The following is a 19,840-nucleotide window of genomic DNA, read 5'->3' on the forward strand; positions in this document are numbered from 1 at the left end:
TAAGCTTTCTTTTCTCAGTAAAACGGGCAATTGCCTGAAGGTCTTAACTATGTAAGTGACTGTTGCTTGCAAATTTTGAATAGGAAAATAAGTATAAAGTGATAGTCTGAGTGCGATAAACAGGGGAAAATACACACCCCAGCTCCCAACTGTAAACACAGTGTCTGATATATTTTATCTTGAGGTAATTTACAGTGTTTACTATTATTTAAAAACAAACAATTCTCTATTTATGGACACACAATATTTTGGGCAGATTTATCTATCACCATTAAAGTATTGCTTATAATATATTTTGTATTTATGCAATGTTTCTCTATTACTGAATGAGCTATCCTCATCTGTTACACATTCTTATTGGGTTCCCCCCATTGGAAAATGGTAACATGTTAAAAAAGTGAAAAGATTGCTGAGAGTGATGATTCAAAAGCTCTCCTTCTTCCTACGCCTTTTCAGTTTCATGTTGAATTGTCATGTGTAAACATGCAATATTCTTTAATGTAACCTTGTTAAGCATGTTCAAAAGAAACAAAACCATTACCATTACCATAACTGTTCCCAGGCAGATGCTGCCGAGCAGCGACAAACGCTAGATTCTGTAATTATGAATATGTCATTATTCTCAAAGTCTTTTCATTTTCCCTTCATACTCACAAAAGCACCAGCATTGAGTTGTCTTCTAACACATATACATGCACACATGCACACACACACACACACACACACACACACACACACACACAGAAATATCCTCAGGCAGACACCTTTATATCTGCCTTGATGATACGGCTCATGGTGATGTTGATTGAAATGCCGTGCAGCAAAAAGTGGCATCAGCTTTCGTTATGATGATTGATCAGTGAAGTTAAAAAATATGTGAAGAAAGGCTTTGTTATGCATCACACATGTAATCGAAAGGGCATTTTTGCGTTTGTTTAGAAAGAATAATAACTCATTATTATTGTGTTTGTTTCCCCTTTTTTTGGATCCAAGATACCGATCTGTGGAAGGAAATCAAGCTGAATTTTAATGTCTGCTTTTATCAATCCCGCTTTTTTGGGGTTTATGGTGCGACAGTACTCATTTACGTCAGGTCAAAAACAGGGGAAAACTGATCCATTGTAATCCATACATGATCAGTTCATTTGTTTTTCCATTTTAAACCAACACACCAAAAGGAAAATTTGTTTTATTTAACATTTTACGAATTAAATCAATGAAGATGAAGAAGAGTGCGATGCGCCCATCCAATTTCCATGAAAAAGCATGTGATCGGCATGAAAAAATCGAAAAAATGTCTGTCCCTAAGGGAGGTATGTCAGAAAATATGTGAGAAGCACCGGTCTAAATGAAGGTGATTTTATGATTCTCTTTATCATATCATATAGCCCAGGGTTGTCACACAGGGGGGGGCGATTATGTTGTTAGCCAGACTGGACTTTAACCCCCACCCACTTGGACATTTTTCACATCAGAGCTACAGTATTTTTTATCAACAAAAACATCAAACAATCTGTGAGATGTGTAACCCGGAAGAGTTTGCCACTGTGGAATGGGCAGATTAGGCTTTTCCCAGCATGCTTTAGTGAAAATGATCACTTTTGACTAGCTTTTGCCTTTTTAAGATTGTAATAGGTAATGTCCTGCCGTTTTTAGTCAGGCAAAGCTCAATTATTTTGACTTTTGGTCTAAATCTAGCACCCTAATTTAGAATGGTTGTAATGGTTGTAATATTGTTTCCCCAATTGCTTAATTGCTTACTGACTCAGATCGCTGTAAGCATCCTTGTTTGATGAGGTCCGTGAGGCAGGCCAGGTCAATGCTTTTTCCATACAGTTCTGCAACCGACAAAATTGCATGGGTGGCCAGATTAGTATTTTGCATTATATATTACATTATTTCCATCTATTGATCCGTTCCTGCATGTATATGGCGGTTTACTACTTTGACACCGTGTGGATGTGATTTTTTTGCAACCTGCCAAAAACATTTGTTCCTATTTGGACAGGACCTCTGTACCGTACTAAAAAATCAACCCACGAATACACATATCATCGCATCTCTAGTAATAACACATGTTGTGATAATATTGCAATATTCACACTGTATGCAAAAATCTTTACGAGCGGACAAACAAAGTCTAATATTCCAAAAGTAGTTATACCAGATCCTCTGGAGATAAACTCGGTTGCCATGGTGTCAAGAATATATAATGAACATGTATAAAAGAGATACTTATTTCTCTAAAATTATTCCCAAGAGAAGATTGGGGATTTCAGTGTGTGTCTGCATTATCGTAAAAATCTAAAATGAAAGGAGGAGTGGGTGTGAAACCTGACGCCTCAAACCTCTCATTGTAGAAGAACTTTTCAAATCCCTCCCTTCCCAAGAGGCCGCTGTTGGTCAGTGGCTGATGTCTGGTCTACATACATTTTTAATGTGGACTCTCACTTTCTTCACAATAGGCACTATACCACTAGACTGCATTGCGTCAACACATCCTAATGCTCCTTGCACACACACTTCAAACACGAGTGTGCAAAACACATGCACGACAACTTGGTACCGTGAGGTGATGCTAGTTTCTGTCTCTCACATAGCCTGAATTCTTGCTTCACACATTCTGCAGGGGGATACAAAGTGCTAAATGAAAGTAAGTGGTGTGTGTGAATGTGTGTACACGTCAGTTTGTGTGTGTGTATTTGTGTTAGAGCAAGCGAGAGACTGACATGTCTGTGAGGATACGGTCTAAGCAGGATGTGTTGTATTGATTAGTTGCCTACGATTATTTCACTCCCATCAAAGCAACTCCTAACCCCCTAGACTGTCTGCTGGCTTCAGACTGTAAAAGCCACTTTACACACATACACAAAAACACACACAACAGCTGAGGTCACTGGATAGGTAGCTACTGACCTCAAAATAAAATCGTATTATTTGTGTCAAATATTCACCATAACAAAAGTCAATGGTGTTTTGAAGGCTTCCTGCTCATCTCATAAACAATTATATTAAGTTTGTGGCTTTTCATTAACATTTATTCTAATGACACAGCCTTGTTCTATTTTCAGAAAGGCCTCCATAGCAAGTGTTCTAAGTCTCACCATACATCTACTGTAGCTCACAATTCGGTCCTCTCTAAAAGCATGCGTTTTTGAGAGTAATTACAGTTTAACACCACAAATGGACCTAAATGGTTTTTTTGAGGTACACTATTGATCGTTGAGGGGTAAATTGGTCATTTTGCTTACGGCCGGCTCCCAGAGTGGAACGATCTACTCTAAGGTGTTGGAAGGATGGTGAGGCTCTCTGCTAAGAGGAAAGCTAAAAAAGAAGCACATCAAATCACCAACGGTAAACTCTTAAAAGAATAACAAACATATCAAGGCTATGTTGTCTTGTCTGCTCTGTGTGATTACAGCATCATTTCTTAATAGTGTCATTTTTTGGCCCTTTGTATTAAGTTGTGGACTCCCATAGAGCAGCTACACATGGTAACCAGCAGACAAATCAATATAGTTCTTCTAGAATCTGCACCTATTCAGCTGTATTTCGTGGTTCTCATGAAAACGGTTTGTTTTAATGTATTCCTTCCACGGCCCGCGTCTAGGCACGCCCACTCCACTGTGGTTGGTCACACTCCCGAGTGTATAAAAGGACTTTCGTTTTTCTCCAGCATCGGTAACGTCTAATGTGGCCACTAATCGTGGTGGGAAATGACTATTAGCAACCCCACTCCCTGTATGCAAGTGCTTTTGCTTCATGACTTACAGAAAATAAACACAGTTTGGACACTGATAAATTGTTACTCACTGCTTGCTCTTCTGTCTCTTCCACACGACCACATAACATTGGAAAAGTGTCAGACTTCAGCAAGTTTGTCGGCTGGTCCAGCTGCATAGTGGCCCATATTCACAAAACAGTCCAGTGTGAAATGCTGTTGACGGATTAAAATGCATTTCTGGTATGCTGGGTAGGGAATCAGGAACTCCAACCACCATCACCTGATGGTGACATCTTTAGGAATTGTAAACAAATATGGCTTTCCCGTATGAGGCATTTCTTAAAAGGCATGTGTCTATTGATTTGAATCACAAATAATTTCCCATCTTTTCCCCCATTAATTTGACCTGTAACCTGTACAATGCAAGTGATAAACAAACTTTTAAATTGGGAAATATAAAACAAAAGACTTAAAATAACCTGGTTGCCTAAATATGCAGACTGTGAAGCTAACACTTTGTTGCAGCACCTTTGGCTTTTATTACAACACATCTTGATATGGCAATATTTGCCCACTCTTCTTTGCAAAACCGCTCCAAATCTGACAGATTGTGAGGGCATCTCCTGTGCACAAATGATCACCCCACAGATGTTCAATGGGACTCAGGCCTGGACTCTGGCTGGGTCATTTCAAAGCCGCAATCTTATTCCGGTGAAGCCATTCTTTTGTTGATTTACCGTAGATGTGTGCTTTGGTTCAATTGTTGTGCTGAGATTAAGTTCCTCTTCATCTTAAGCTTTCTAACAGAAGGCTGCGGGTTTTGTACGAACAGTGACTGATATTTGGATCTTTTCATAATTCCCTCGCCCCGACTGAGGCCCCAGGTTCAGCTGAAGAAAAATAGCCCCAAAGCAAGATGTTGCTACCACCATGTAGGCTTGGTGTTATTTAGGTGAGTGCAGTTTTGTTTTTGCGCCAAACATACTGTTTTCGAATTAAATCCAAAAAGCTCAACCTTGATTTCATCAGACCATAACACATTTTCCCACATGCGTTTTGGGAGTTTCAGATGTCGTGGATGTTTTTCTTAGTAAGATAAGACCTCCGTCTTGCCACCCAACCCCATAGCCCAGACACATGAAGGAGACAGGAGATTAATGTTGCATGTACTATACAACCAGTACTTGCCAGAAATTCCTGCGCCTTCACTTTTGCTATTGGCCTATTGGCAGCCTCCCTGACTAGTTTTCTTCTCGTCTTATCATCAATTTTGGAGGGATGTCCTGTTCTTGGTAATGCCGCTCTCGTGCCATATTTTCTCCACTTGAAAACACAAGTCTTCACTGTGTTAAATTCCTTGGAAATTCTTCTGCTGCCTTCACCTGAGTGATACCTTTGAATAATGAGATCCCGCTGATTCTTGGAAGCTCTCTACGTATCACAGCTTGTGCTGGAAGATGTGGGTACAAAAATATCAGGAAAAGCCTACGAGAACAGCTGAACTTTCATCACAGGCACTTTAATTGGCAGGTGTGTGTTGACTCCAGTTTGACATGAGTTTGAAGCTAGGAGACCCGGGTTTAATTCCCCGCTTGGGCATCTCTGTGTGGAGTTTGCATGTTCTTCCCGTGCGTGTTTGGGTTTTCGCCGGGTTGTCTGGATTCCTCCCACATTCCAAAAAAAACATACATGCTAGGTTAATTGGCGACTTCAAATTGTCCATAGGTATGAATGTGAGTGTGAATGGTTGTTTGTCTATATGTGTCCTGTGATTGGCTGGCGACCAGTCCAGGGTGTACCCCGCCTCTCGCCCGAAGACAGCTGGAATAGGGTCCAGCATGCCTGCGACCCTTTTGAGGATAAGCGGTACAGAAAATGGATGAATGGTTAAATCACACACGGCCACATCCCCAATTATAAAATGTACATTTATACAAACACATTATCTCAGTTGTTCATTTTTACTTCCCGTCCCTGAAAGACTTGTTTGCTTTTCAATTGCATTGTACAGGTCATCTGTCACATCAAAAGTGGAAGAAGTTGTGAAATGATTTGTCTTGCTGTCATTTTTTTTACATTACGAAAACCTAGACTTTTTAGATCCACTTGTATATGGAAGCATGATTCACAAATTGCTTCCAGTTCCTTAACCAGTTTTTATCCCAGTTCAATGCTTGATGCCTCATCGTTTAGTTTTTTCTATTAAACTATTATGATTTATTGTATAATTGTTTATTTTTTTTCTTCAAACACTGACATCATGACACATTTTCAAATCTTATCAATTGCATACATTTTGAATAACTTTGGAGTTCAGTTTTTTTCTCCACCTACACTGCCCCTACTTGTCTGCTCTTGTTCATTCCATTCATATCATTCAGTTTATATTCTATCAGCTCAAGATCAATTTCATTCTCAGCATCAATCCAGATTTCTGATAATGCCATTAATTTTAAGTCTTTGTTAAATTGGCTCAAATATGGCTTGGAATTGACACATTTAATCTTGATCATTCATTCTCAGATTTGATGGTTCTATTTTAGTGTTCCTAGGAGTGGTGGGTGTTGCTAGTATTGGGAAATAAATTAGTGCTCGGTATGTCATTCAAATCCAGTCGTTTATGTTTAATTTTGTGAAAGGTTTTAATCCCCAACATTCCTCTTCAGCAGTCCCTTGTATTGTGTGCTCGTTGTTGATAAATGTGTTCCTTAGAGTTCATTTGATGTGATGTTTTTGTCCAGGTCTTTGATGGCAATTACTTTGGCTTTTTCCGTTCATTGCTCTATTGAAGCCACATCCATTTCATCTGGCTATTCTCTTCTGTTGTCAACTGCTTTAGTATAAATTGTGGGTTTAATACGAACCCCAGTCATGATCACATCATTCATGCTACGTATGTTGTTTTGCCCCATCACATCCTTTCTTCACTTAATTTGCACTACACATTTAATTACATTTTACACATTAAGGAACAATTACAGGCATGCAGTATACAGTATTGTGCTTAAAAACATGCATACATTTTGTATATTGTTTATTTTTTTCAAATAATAAGACTAGTGTGACAAGACTTGGTCACAGAGAAAGTGCTGACACAGCATTCAAGATTTATGCAGTCAACACATTGGTTGTTGGTTCTTAAAGTCATCAGGTGTTAATGGATGCATTCAATGAGGCAGATTCTGTGGGAAAATGAGTTGGATATGTTAGTTGGATATGAATGAGAGCGACTGCTGGACTGTAAATAGGCAGGGATCGAATACGTTCTTTGTTTTGATCAGGAAGGTAGTTTGACATCTTTATGATTTTGTTTCTTTGCCCAATTCTCTCTTTAAGTCTGCAATCTTTCTTGCTTCAGACACTTTCTCGGCACGTCTCACTTTCCTTTTTTACCAGGCTCTCTTTCCATGTGTCTGTGATCTCTCTTATATACTAATGTCAGCATTTTAACATCTCTATTGCTGCCTCCGTCTGTGATTCGGATAACAGACCCCATGGTGTTCTCCTCCTTTTTGGAATTGCAATTGCGATTGGTAGACAAATGGAAGCTGCGTTAACGGCAGCAACTAATTTATTTCATGAATTACGTTCAATTGTTTAGTGTAATTAATGCATGTGCACCAGAGCAAGAACGCATGTCTGTTATGACGGCAGATGGAGTTCTCCCCTGTGCTTCGAAGCACAGTGAAGCATCCCCACACACTCACACAGTCTGACTTGCTTTTCTAACTTCATTCTGACCTGAACATAACAGCAGTATAATTCCAACACCCTAAAGAGGAAAACACGGTTTAGAGTGTGATCCAAATCATTCTGCTACTATGAAAGAGACTAGTGTTAGACAAATAGATTTATAGACTTGTGTGGTATCTTTTAGCTTGATTTCAGACTTAGCTGTGAATGGTGATTGATCATGATTAATTAAAATAATTAATCTGATAAATTTTTTTAACAAAAAAATTGACAAATGTTGACACATTCACACACGCACACACACACACACACACACACACACATATATATATATATATTCATTCATTCATTAATTTTCTACCGCCTATCTTCACGAGGGTCGCGGGGGTGCTGGAGCCTATCCCAGCTGTCTTTGGGCGAGAGGCGGGGCACACCCTGGACTGGTCGCCAGCCAATCACAGGGCACACACATATATATATATATATATATATATATATATATATATATATATATATATATATATATATATATATATATATATATATATATATATATATATATATATATATATACACAAACACACACACACATATATACTCACACATAAATACTCATTTTCAATGAGTAACACAGAGTAGGTCATATTTTATAGATGCTAACTATTAAATATTTTATATCAGTGTTCATATATTCATCATCTCACATGCATCTGACTAATGATCACATGATTAAACGGTTGCTTCCTCAGGGTAGTTTGATTGCACACGCATATTGTTATGCAGACATGTGGCACAAACCTTGAACAAGTGTTAATTGCTGTAATTCATTCAGTAAAAACAAGAACAATACATAAAGCTGTTGGTGCAGCTTTGCCTGTTTTGTGATTACATTTATTGCTCTCCACTCGAATGATTAACTGGCACCTTGTTTGATTGGAATCAGCTGCTGTCTGATTGGAAGACCCTGTCATTTTAATCAAGATGATTCTTTATCCACACCGGTGGCTGGATGCCTTCTGATGAAAATTACTGGCTCACGGGGTGCAATTATCTCTCTCAATATTCACCAGAAATATTCTTGTCATCGTACCTTGAGTTTATGGAGAAAATGGAGAATACTAGTAGCGTCTAACAACACTTCCTCAGAAATTATATTTGAGTTTGTGTCAATTTTTCACATTGCATCAGCTGTAAGATGATAGTGTGCAATAGCTATATACTAGTCAGTACGTGTTTAAGTTGAACATCCAGCCAGTTAAGCATTAGACGCACATATTTGTTTGCATTTGCCCCAAGGCTGTTGGGATTTGTTGTTTCTTTTGGCTAATGTGCGTGGAGGAGCTCATAAACGGCAACCATCTCATCTGCAAGAAAATGTAAAAATGTATGGTCACATCCTCTCTGAACTACTTTTCTTTGTGTGAGCCAAATTCATTTTGGCCTGACATTGGCAAGTCCTGTAAGGATGGTAATTGGATTTCTAGAATAAGTGAAGCTCTGCTTTCTCTCTGTGCCCCACAATAGTAATTGAGGTTAAATGAAATGGTCAGCCGTGCACCAAACCTCTGCGGATGTTCAGTGGCAAGAGTGTGCTGAAAAATGAACATTTCTAATCTGAGCTCTTAGTGTTCAAAGATACTACAATTACAATAACAAAAGGGAATATTGGGGGATCACAAGATGGAAGTGGAGCTGTTTTATTGTAGGTCACCTACTTTTAAAGAAATGTTTCAAATACGTAGTTTTAATGCTAATCAGTCTACAACCTTGAGTTGTGTAACTACATGAATCTCACATATCCATCATTCTTTGAACTGAAACACAAACACTCAAACACAAGGGCTGGACCTTTCAGCGTCTTTTGGATTTGTTGTGTTTAAAACAAGAACTGCATCAAACAATTGTAAAAGTTTGTTTTTTTCTTGTGAATTTATTATTTTTCTTTAAACAAGCAGAAATATGATTTTTTCTGATTACTCGATTAATCTACAAAAAATTCAGTTGAATACTCAATTACTAAAATAGTCGATAGCTGCAGGCCGAATCAGAACTGGATGATTCTTCATTCAGTGTCAACACCAAGCATACGTAGATGTGATGTGTTCTTATTTTTCACAACCATTTGCTGCCCTCTCTTCACCACAATAGCAGTTTAGTTATTTATTTTTTTGATTGACTTACCAAACATCCTCTGCGTCCACATCGCACTCAGCCCCAAACTGGCAAATATCACATGTGGATGTTTCCTTCGGACCTGCCTCTGCGGAACCCTCTCCTCCTGAAAGTAAGACAAATAAAGACAAGGTATGTAGTCAAAATGTCAGTATCAACTCAGAAACCAAACGGTTCCACAGTCGCACAACAGATTTTCCCAAAAGTTTGTGGAAGAAAACGGTCCAAAAATGAACAAATATATTACACCTGAATGGAAGACACTTAAAACAAGACAAAGTAATCTGTATTTTAAGTGTTATTTGTGTTCCACTTGGCATTTTTAATGTTGGTACCATTTCACATGAGTATACAAACTGATTTTAATACTATGAAAACCCTTTCAAAGGCTAGGCTATTCATGGTTAGTATTACACTAATAGAGCCTTGAAATAGATTAATTGCATTTCCATAAAATGTCGAACAGATCAAATGGTGAACAGCTTCACAGAATGCATTCCGGGTTCCTATAGATTCCGCATTTCAAAATTCCATTCTTTTTCCAGTATATAGTATGTAGGATACAGTATATCATTAGAGTTGCAACACTTAATCATTGATTAACCAATCCAATTAATCAATGAATATTTCGGTATTCAATTAAAACATCCATAAAGGCAGACCGATTATCTTTGAGTTTTAGGCAAAATAAATCACACACATCATCTTTGGCTTCAGAAAATAGGAATGTGATTTTTTTGCCTTGTTTTTTAAATGTTGCAGACCAAACTAACTGTTAGTGTTTGGCTCATGTTGATTTGGTGCAATTACCCGATTAATCGACTAATAAAATAATTGGCAGTTGCAGCCCTTGGAGATTATGGCAATGTAATTTAGCTTATACAAGGGGTTGGACAAGGGTAAGAGCAGAGAGGTGGCCATTCATTCATTCATTTTCCACCGCTTATCCTCATGACAGTTGCAGGCGTGCTGGAGTCTATCCCAGCTGTCTTAGGGGGAGAGGGTACACCCTGGACTGGTCGCCAGCCAATCACAGGGCACATATAGACAAACAACCATTCACACTCACATTCATACCTATGGACAATTTGGAGTCACCAATTAACCTAGCATGTTTTTGGAATGTGGGAGGAAACTGGAGTACCCGCAGAAAACCCACGCATGCACGGGGAGAACATGCAAACTTTACACAGAGATGCCCAAGCAGGGGAATCGAGCCCCAGTGACCTAGCTTCAAACTCATGTTAAACTTGAGTCAGCACACACCCGTCACCAATTAAAGCGCCTGCGATCAACCCCAAAACCCCGAACCTCGGGTCTCTTAGCTGTGTGGCCTGCGCGCTAACCACTCGTCCGCCGTCGGTGGCCATTCAACAAAGTCAAATTTCCCAAATGTTTTCTGGGATGCCTCTCCATGATCTTAGCTAACCTAGCAAGTGCCTAAGAACAAAAGGTCTATTCATTATTTTACTTATTTACAATGTATCTTTTACAAAACAGAACAGTGGTTACATATTTTTGCATACTTGACTTTCCATTTTCCATACTTTTCCAGACCTAGAAGGTTCTAAAATAAAATTCCACACTTCCCTGTGCATTGTTTGACTCAGGGTGGGAGAATGAATGTCACACAAACTACACTACCCCAACAATGCCCCTGGCCTATGTTACTTTATTTGAGCGGCATTTAGTAAGCATTATAAAATACGGTATATTATATGAAGTTCCTAATCCATCTCTTTTCTGAACTGAACCCTCGACATCCTGACTGTGAGGCCAACATAGTAACCTTTCTACCACCGAAAGTCCTAATAAACACTGAGAAAAAAAAAAAAAAAAACTTTTTCTGAAAGCCTAGAAATCCATGAAACGAGTAATTTCTTCACGAAAAATCAGCACTCTACAGCAGCAGATTCACATTTGTTCTCAATGCACTCCCATCAAAGAGTTAGGTATCAAATATATATCCTTCATCCATTCTCTCTGAACCCTTACGCCACTCCTACGATACTCTCCTGCTGGACTTTCCTATCACTCTCAAATCCCTGCTGATCTTCTTGGACTCCCTCCTTTATTCCATCTTGCTGATGTTCTCACACTGTGAGTGGCGGTGTGGGGACTGGCATCAGGCTTACAGTGGCTTAGGGACTCTGCCAGTGCATATCATGCCTGTGAGGGAGGGTGAAAAAAAGGCAATTTGGATGATCTGAAATTTCATTCTTCTACCAAAGAGGGTTCTGCCAGTCTCTGTACGCCTTCCTTGCGGCCCTCTCCTCAGACAAGTTCTATTTTTAAACACAAAGGGGCCCATGAGGACAACTCCAGAAAAGATGGTGAAGAGGTGGAACTTGGCATGTCATGTATTTAATCTCACACGCGCACACACACACGCATGCACAGACACCCACATCGCCGCCGCCATGCATTGCTCCCTTGTGTCGCCTCTTTCATTTTCCCTTTTGAAACTTCTCTTATTTCTCGTGATCCCCTGTGACATACGCGGGATGAATGAGGAAGCACTTGGGTGGAGAGCTGTGACCTGATTTTATGCCAACAGCTTAAGTTGGCTTTGACTTGTAATTCAAAGGTCAAAGTCAGTTTCATTTCTTTTACTTTGTGTTATGTTTCTTCCACGATTCCCAGTCTGGATTTGTTTTGTATTTTATTTGTAGCAGCTGCATAGAACACCAAAATACTTTGTCTTGCGTATTCAAAAATGTACATACATGTCATACAGGAGAGAAAAGCTAACAATATTAACACTCTTTCAAGGTTATTATTGTAACGATTTCTCCTTTTCAAATCTGGATATAATTTTGCAAATATCAAGGTAGACTGATGATAAAAAGATGAAAAGTAACTTTAGTGTGGAAAATGAGGACAAGAACATGCCGATAAGACACGTCACAGAAACATCTTTTGACAGGAACGTGTTTCTAAACAATAGCCCAATAGTCCAATAGCCCATGGCTCTAGATTCACTGAGCATCACATTAAGTAAAGTTCGACCTTTCCTCCTATGCTTCCCCGATCACTATACAAATGAGTCAGGTGGTCTTGTACAGGATCAAGCAAAAAAAAATAAAAAAAAACTCTGTGTCAATCATATGAAGATAACAAAAAATACCCAATCATGAGTTATATGGAATATAAAATAAGTTGGATAGTGGGCTTCTAATTTCAGTTATATGAAAGTGCAACCTTCAACACCCTGGCTTTGGTTAAAACGTAGAATACAAACAATGAAGCTGTCAGAACATTTGTTAAAATGGATAGCTCTGATGACAGATTTTCAGCGGCACACCTATTCAACAGGTTCTCTTTCAGCACCTTTTTTTTCCTTAGTAGCTGTGGGCTTGCTAGAAGCAGAATGACAGTAGCAGTAAAAATAGAAAAGAAGAAACTTTGATGTTAAATATTTGTGTTACTATTATTAATATTCTTGAAGATAACGTTTCAATACTTGAAATCTTTGCTGTATAGGCGGTATGGGCAAATTAGGAATATACTGTATATAATCACATCCATTTTAGGTGCGTGTGGGAGAGGGGGTGGAGGTTATCCAATCTGAACTACTGTTTTTGTGAGAATATCACATTATTTATCCTCATTAAGAAGGTTATTCGATTATTTTATTAGTCAATGAATCCGAATCTTGTTGTTTCGATTAATCGATTAATTGGTCGGACCCTAGACCTGGGTCAGCCACTTTTAGCATCAATGAGCCATTTCCACCAAATTAAAATCAACTTGGAGCCACAACGCTTATTTGGGACATTTCAGGAGATGACTCCATTTGTGAGTGCTGTAATTCACGATGTGTGAACTTCAAGTCGCAGACAATCATCGCAGAAAATCATCATGGAAGGTTCCGATATATATATTTTTTACCTGAGGACTGCAGCACACATTCTCAGGTGTTGTTGGTGTTACTATACTGCTGTTGTTGACGAAAATAGCATAAGTATGTGTATCGATGCGCTTTGGGAAAAAAAAAAACATTTGGTGGTGTTTCAAACAATCAAAATACGTCAAGATACTGCATTACATGTATCAGTCTACATGTTAATGCATGATCACAGCATGTACATCAAATGGTGGAATGTTATTTTTACGTTTTTTTTCTTTTGAGAGCTTCATAGTCAAAATAGGTGTGTCCCAATGATCTGCATTGTTAGCTAGCTCATATAAACAAATTTTCTTGTGTTATAATGCACAGACAAGGAAAAGAAATATGTGTCCATGTTTCACATAAGGATCGTGATGATGGGCAAAATTCCCCAAAAAGGTTCCCCCTAAAGTGAGACTGGAAAGTGAAAGTTAAGTTTGTATGAAAGTGAGAGTTAAGCTAGTATGATTGAGAAGAATGCATCTATTATGTGTTTCCCAGGATTTCTCCATGAGTTACACCCAAGTGTTGCGCATCTCTGATTTTGCGAGGTGAGTGTGTGTGTGTGAATGGTAAAGGCCTCTATGAGAAACAACTGAGCTATCAAACTGTCTAATATCTACCATAACTATTAATAAAACTGATGTCAACATTAACACTGACTCAAAATCAGGAAGAAAAACATATTTCATGTGCACAGTGTATGCATGACAATCATTCCAAGTATTCCACACCTTTTAAACTTAATCAGCTCCTTGATATTGTTAGAAAAGTTCTGCAGTGCTGAAAAGGCATCCTGTGCCCACTCTCCTTGTATCTCCGTCCTGCCAGAACAATTACCGTTGGTGAACGGGTGGACATTGTTTCCCACTCCTCAAATCCCTGATAGAGTCTCATCTCCCCTGTCTCTGTGTGCTAAATCCCTGGAATCAGGAGACATGCTGGGTAATGACCGAAATGATTAGCACTTACGGTGCTCACACAATAACTTACGCACACACAAGCTGTAGTATCGATTCAAGTCTGGACAAGCTCCATCTCCATCAAATCCCTTTGTTTTCGTCAAACTAAAACAACATACAAAGGTGTAAAAGGAAGAAAAAGCGATCTGATCAAGTTTCTTGAGGAGACAAAAGCGGAGATTAGGCTGACATAACACAGTATTAGAGAAGATGAGCAGGATAAACATTCACACGACAGATGAGCAGCAAATGGTAATCAAACACATAGGTTCTGAAGGTCAACCTGTGGTGGTTAAAGAGCGTCTCTAATCCCCTGACTGCTGTCTGGGGTTTGGTCATGCTGAGAGCATGAGGGGTGCGTGTACAGACGCTCACTTTGTAGGAATACTCTGTTATTTCCGGATGATGCTACAACTGCTGTGACATATATAATAGAAACAGAAACCCCTCAAAACATTTGGAACAAACATCCCAAAGATGATAAGTAGCCATATCATTGTTGTTGTTGACGCAGATGGTTCATACAAACATGTATCAATATGTTCATGTGTGCTTTTGAGGATAGTTGTTGTGTTATTAATGTCTCCCATGCCATCTGTGAAAGCCTTTTCTGTGAGGAGTGGACATGCGTATGTAATAACAAACATAGTTAATTATCAGTCCCATGGTGATGGACTCATAGTAGAATAATGTAGACAATTTTACATACGTATAGTCTGACCTTCTGGACAAAATTCCCACCTCAGTCTTCAATACATGGAGTGTGACAGTGTGTCGTACTCTTGAAAATACATGTCCTTCAGTCAATAAAATATTTTCCTTGAGTAACACACAAACATACACATCATGATGCAGACCTAAACATAGAGTAGAAAATTAGAGCACCGTGGCATGCAGCTCTCATAGAAATGATGAATGAAGGCCCAGTGAGCCCTGGGAAAGAAGAAAAAAAGACCACTCCGACCTTGGTCGGAAACACACTGGGGAAAGCCTCAGAGAGAAGAGGGATGAACGATGCTTCCTGTACTGTAGCTGTGTGCGGTCTATGAGAAACTGGCAATGTAACACCACACAGGGACCACTAGTACTGTATTACCCTTGAAAGTTTAGATGGTATTCATGCAGAATAAAGTATATGGACAAAGGTATAGCAATACCTGATCAGGAACCGGAAATCGAATAACATATGGCAACTCATGCACTGGGACCACAGTCATACCAGGGCAGAAAAGGGCCTTCCCCGCTCGTCCCTCAAAGTCAGAATCATAGAAATCTGGAATAAACTGTCCTTGATAGGCTGATGGATTTTGTGGTTGAACAGATCTCCACAAAGCACAGCTGATTGTGACCTTACAAATGTATTAGTTCCTTATAGTGGAGCATTGGTTAGTATCATTAATCACCACCTACATGTTTTGCTATGAGTTATTTCTTGAATTTAGTAGTGTTTTTCACCTTCTTTGGGGATATCCAAACTGTGACCGTTTTCAGGTCAAAATGGCAGGGAATTTTATTGTTTCAGCCTTTCATTCACATGGAAACGGCGTTCTGGGTGACCTGCAACGGTAATCTGAAAAGTATAGACAATATAGACCGCTGTTTCAGAGAAATGATGATGTCACAGACCCGTTGCCACCCATGTGACCAGAAATGAGCCAACATATGATTATTTCAACCAACATCACCCCATTATAACTGTATAACTGTCTCAATAGAGTATTATCAGTATTATGTGTGTTATGTATGAGTATTATTATTGTTTTTGCTATTATGGACTTTATGGCTGTCATAGACATTTACTGATTTACTGACCGTCATATTGTTTGTTTCTGTTATTCTGTTATTTTTGTTGCCATATTGTTTGCTAACCAGAAAATGTACGTAGACAGAGTCACAATTTTTAACCACAACACACACTAATCACAATGTACGTTAACCAAGGTTCCATTGTATTCAATGCTAGCGGCAACCATCTTTTGTCTCGGCAATGATCCCGTTGCTGGTGCAATGTAATGGCAAACAAACAATAATGGAATGTAAAACTGACTACGGTGTGTTATTTCATGTGTAGGGGGTCTAACAATGTTATATTATTTTATATTATATATGTTTTTATATATAGAAAGTCCTAAACATGTTTTCTATATTCTAACTACATATTCGATAGCTGCAGCCCTCTTTTACAATGAGCAAGTTGTTGGTATTCTTATGCTGCATAGTTATTCATAATCAATAATGCTGAAATACATCCCCCCTCTTCCCTCAATCTGAGATTGGAAAGCTGCATTATTGTGCCGTTCCTTGGATGAAAGGATCAGCTGGCGACCAGCCCCCTTGCTGTAATAAATATACAGTTTATTTGGTTTGAATGCCAAACCTGTCCACTGAATTGTTCTCATGGTGAATTTTATATTGATCGCAGTATTATGCTTTATCCAATACACACCAATCACGGATAATATAATTATTGATGTCAGTCATTATTCTTTAGTGCCTAATTCATTTTGCCATTTACGTCACTAGAACAACTGCCCTTGGCTCACTTTTTGGACAAGGCTGCCTTCTCCTCATTTGGCCTCATGGCTGACAAATGACTGTGAGCAGGGATATGGTCTCCTGCAGGAACAAAAAGAATAGAAATTGAATCCTGGCCTCTAGCAGCAGTCTCATCTGTCATCTTTTTCAATATTGATATCCATTATATTTATAGATTTTTTCCCCCCTTTGACCGTGTTCTGTTCTCTTGCCCTGTTGGATCAGCCACTTGGGGCAGTGGCCTGTTGATCATGTCACTTTGATTGATGGCTTTCATTGTTTAATTGTCAGCACAGTCTTCTTTTCATGGAGCCCCCACACAGCTGAAAGATTGCATCTTAGCTGAGTTTCACAACTGTGTATGGGCTTGCAGTCGGATGCAAATGTGATGTGACTGTACCCATTGATTCTGTATCCTCAATCTGGGCCATCATCAGCTTGTTGGCTCAGGTTTATTTTCTCCTGTATTATCTTTCACGGATCGCATGTCAGTTTATGGGAAGATAACACCCCTGGGTAAAATTCATCCCACCGGCCTATGGATGCAAGCTCTCCTCAATTGCTCCGGGATACTTCTGAGGGACACTCATTTTTCAAGGGTGGGTCTCCTTTTCTTGGATATTAAACTTTCGTCGACCTCCAATCCACATGAAGCATGTACGCAGTGATGTTGTTATTTATACATGCTGTTGATCCACTTGGTGCGGTTGCAGTCAAGGGAAATGTCGTAGAGTTTGGGAAATCTATTTATAACTCCACAACTGTGAGATCATTTTCGTGGCAAAATTCATCTGGTCATCATCAAAAGACTGACAGCTGACAGTCGTACACTACACGGCGATATGATGAAACTCGAAATTGAAGACAGAGGCAGCGCCTTCAAGTGTGTCGGAATATTGGCATGTTGTGAAAAATATATCAGACTCTCAACTGCGCATAAAAATGATTAAACATAACCCAGACCTTTCAAAAAATGGTCTCATTAAAAACTGTCACTGCAAAATTGCAATCCTCATCATTTCCCCTTACAGTAATCCCTTGGTCATCGTGTTTGATAGCCTCTAGACCCGATGGTCATAATTAAATTCAATATTAATCAAGTATTCTAGTGAAATTTTTATCTATTTATCTATTAATTGAGAAATTTGGAGAAATTGGAGAAAACATACATTTTGCTAGTTTAAAGAGCAATAATAAATTGTGCAAAAAAACAAACAAACAAAAAACCTCATCTGTAAAGGCTAGAAAACGTGTCAATATTGAATATTGTCAAAAACTTTACCGGTAAACAAGTTTTAAATAATTCACACTTTAGCTCAATATGGCCATAAACATCATTCATATTTCTGTACATCGATTCAATAGTGTTTCTACCAGATTACATAGCATGCATTACACACAGTGCATGTTCTATTACTGGTTAGCATCGACTTTAGCAACCATTAAAGATACAATAAAAAGAGATAATTATTTAAAAACAGCTGAATTCAAGGTAACACAATAAAAACTTAAGCCAATGACACCACCAGTCATTTAGTCACACGCAATAATAAATTAACAAAACCGTTTTATCATCATTGTAAATACCTGCAAGTAGAGTTTACAATGAGGGTTGAATAATTTTCAGTGCAGCTGTACTTGTACATTGGTAAAATGTATACATGCCCTGAAAAGATACTCTTAACTCAGTTTTACGAATAAATTATGAGCTGTAGTTCCTTTCTGAACACCGAAAAGCAACTCTTTTTACTTTGCAGCCTTCAAGCCAAAAGTCCAAGTATGATAATAGAGTGCTGTGCCAGCAAACCTGGTTAACCTGATTTATGTGCCAGTAAGAAATATAATTCAGATCTTAGAACAAAAGTAAATTACATACCTGGTTTACATCTTATGTGGTCATTTTAATTGAATAAAAGAAAGAAACAAACCAAATGTCACTGGATACATTTTGATGCACCATTGATCTTATTCTAGTCTAGTCTAGTCATAGTAAAGTTTTAGACGTTTTTATTAAACCAATTACATGGCATTACTATCTTTTTAGAAGGGACATTCTGTTCATATTTTAATGTACAATTAAACAACATACATTTCACCAGGGCTATGGATTACAAAAACTACGAGAGTGAGGCAACGATGTTCAAGCCGTGATGTACCAGGGTTTCCACTACGTCACTGATCAAAACAAAACTAAAGCTGCCCCACCTTAAAAATGTATTTGTAAACATTGTTAAATAATATATTGTATCAATGTATATGCCGCCTTTTCTATATAGGCAGCTATATACGTATGCTATATAGCTTCATATATATATGCACATATTGACCACAATTAATTGAATTTTAATTTGAAAACAAGAAGTGCCTATCAAATTTTCATACTTTTAAAAAACAAACTGGGAAAATATCCTGCAATCTAAGTCAACCTGAAGTAGCTTTTCACATGCAGCCGTCCAGACAACTGAAGTGACCCCATGACGCCAAACAAACACAAGTCAACAAATATGTGACACAAAATGTAACCTACCCTCTGCTCTGTCTGGGAAGTAAAAAGGAGGGGCATTCACATACCTTTCAATAGTCAATGTTTTATTATTCATAGTCTATATAGCACACATCCTCAGTGGTGGAGGCAGAAATTTTCAATTGGGATGGCCAAGGTGAAACCATTACTCACAGAAGGGTGGCAGTAAGTTGATACCTGAAATGTGGAGGTGGCTAGTGGGGTGGGCCACCAAACAATTCCAGCTGACTGTTAAAATTATAAGCATAAACTAGTGTGTATGTCAAACATATCCTCTGACTCTATACTTTTGTTATTTTGAAATACAAAAATATATTAAAAAACAATGAATTTTCAGTGTA

General features: G+C 38.5%; 1 protein-coding gene across 1 annotated transcript in view; it reads right to left on the reverse strand.

Annotated features, from left to right (window-relative positions):
* The window catches only part of tmeff2a (transmembrane protein with EGF-like and two follistatin-like domains 2a), a 122,187-nt gene that overhangs the window by 22,330 nt on the left and 80,017 nt on the right, over window positions 1–19,840 (reverse strand). Inside the window, exon 5 of the mRNA XM_058082861.1 lies at window positions 9,599–9,695. Coding sequence (XP_057938844.1) covers window positions 9,599–9,695 — 97 coding nt within the window. The remainder of the gene's footprint in view (window positions 1–9,598; window positions 9,696–19,840) is intronic.

This window comes from Doryrhamphus excisus, chromosome 9 (genome assembly GCF_030265055.1).
Source record: "Doryrhamphus excisus isolate RoL2022-K1 chromosome 9, RoL_Dexc_1.0, whole genome shotgun sequence".
NCBI classification, from domain to species: domain Eukaryota; kingdom Metazoa; phylum Chordata; class Actinopteri; order Syngnathiformes; family Syngnathidae; genus Doryrhamphus; species Doryrhamphus excisus.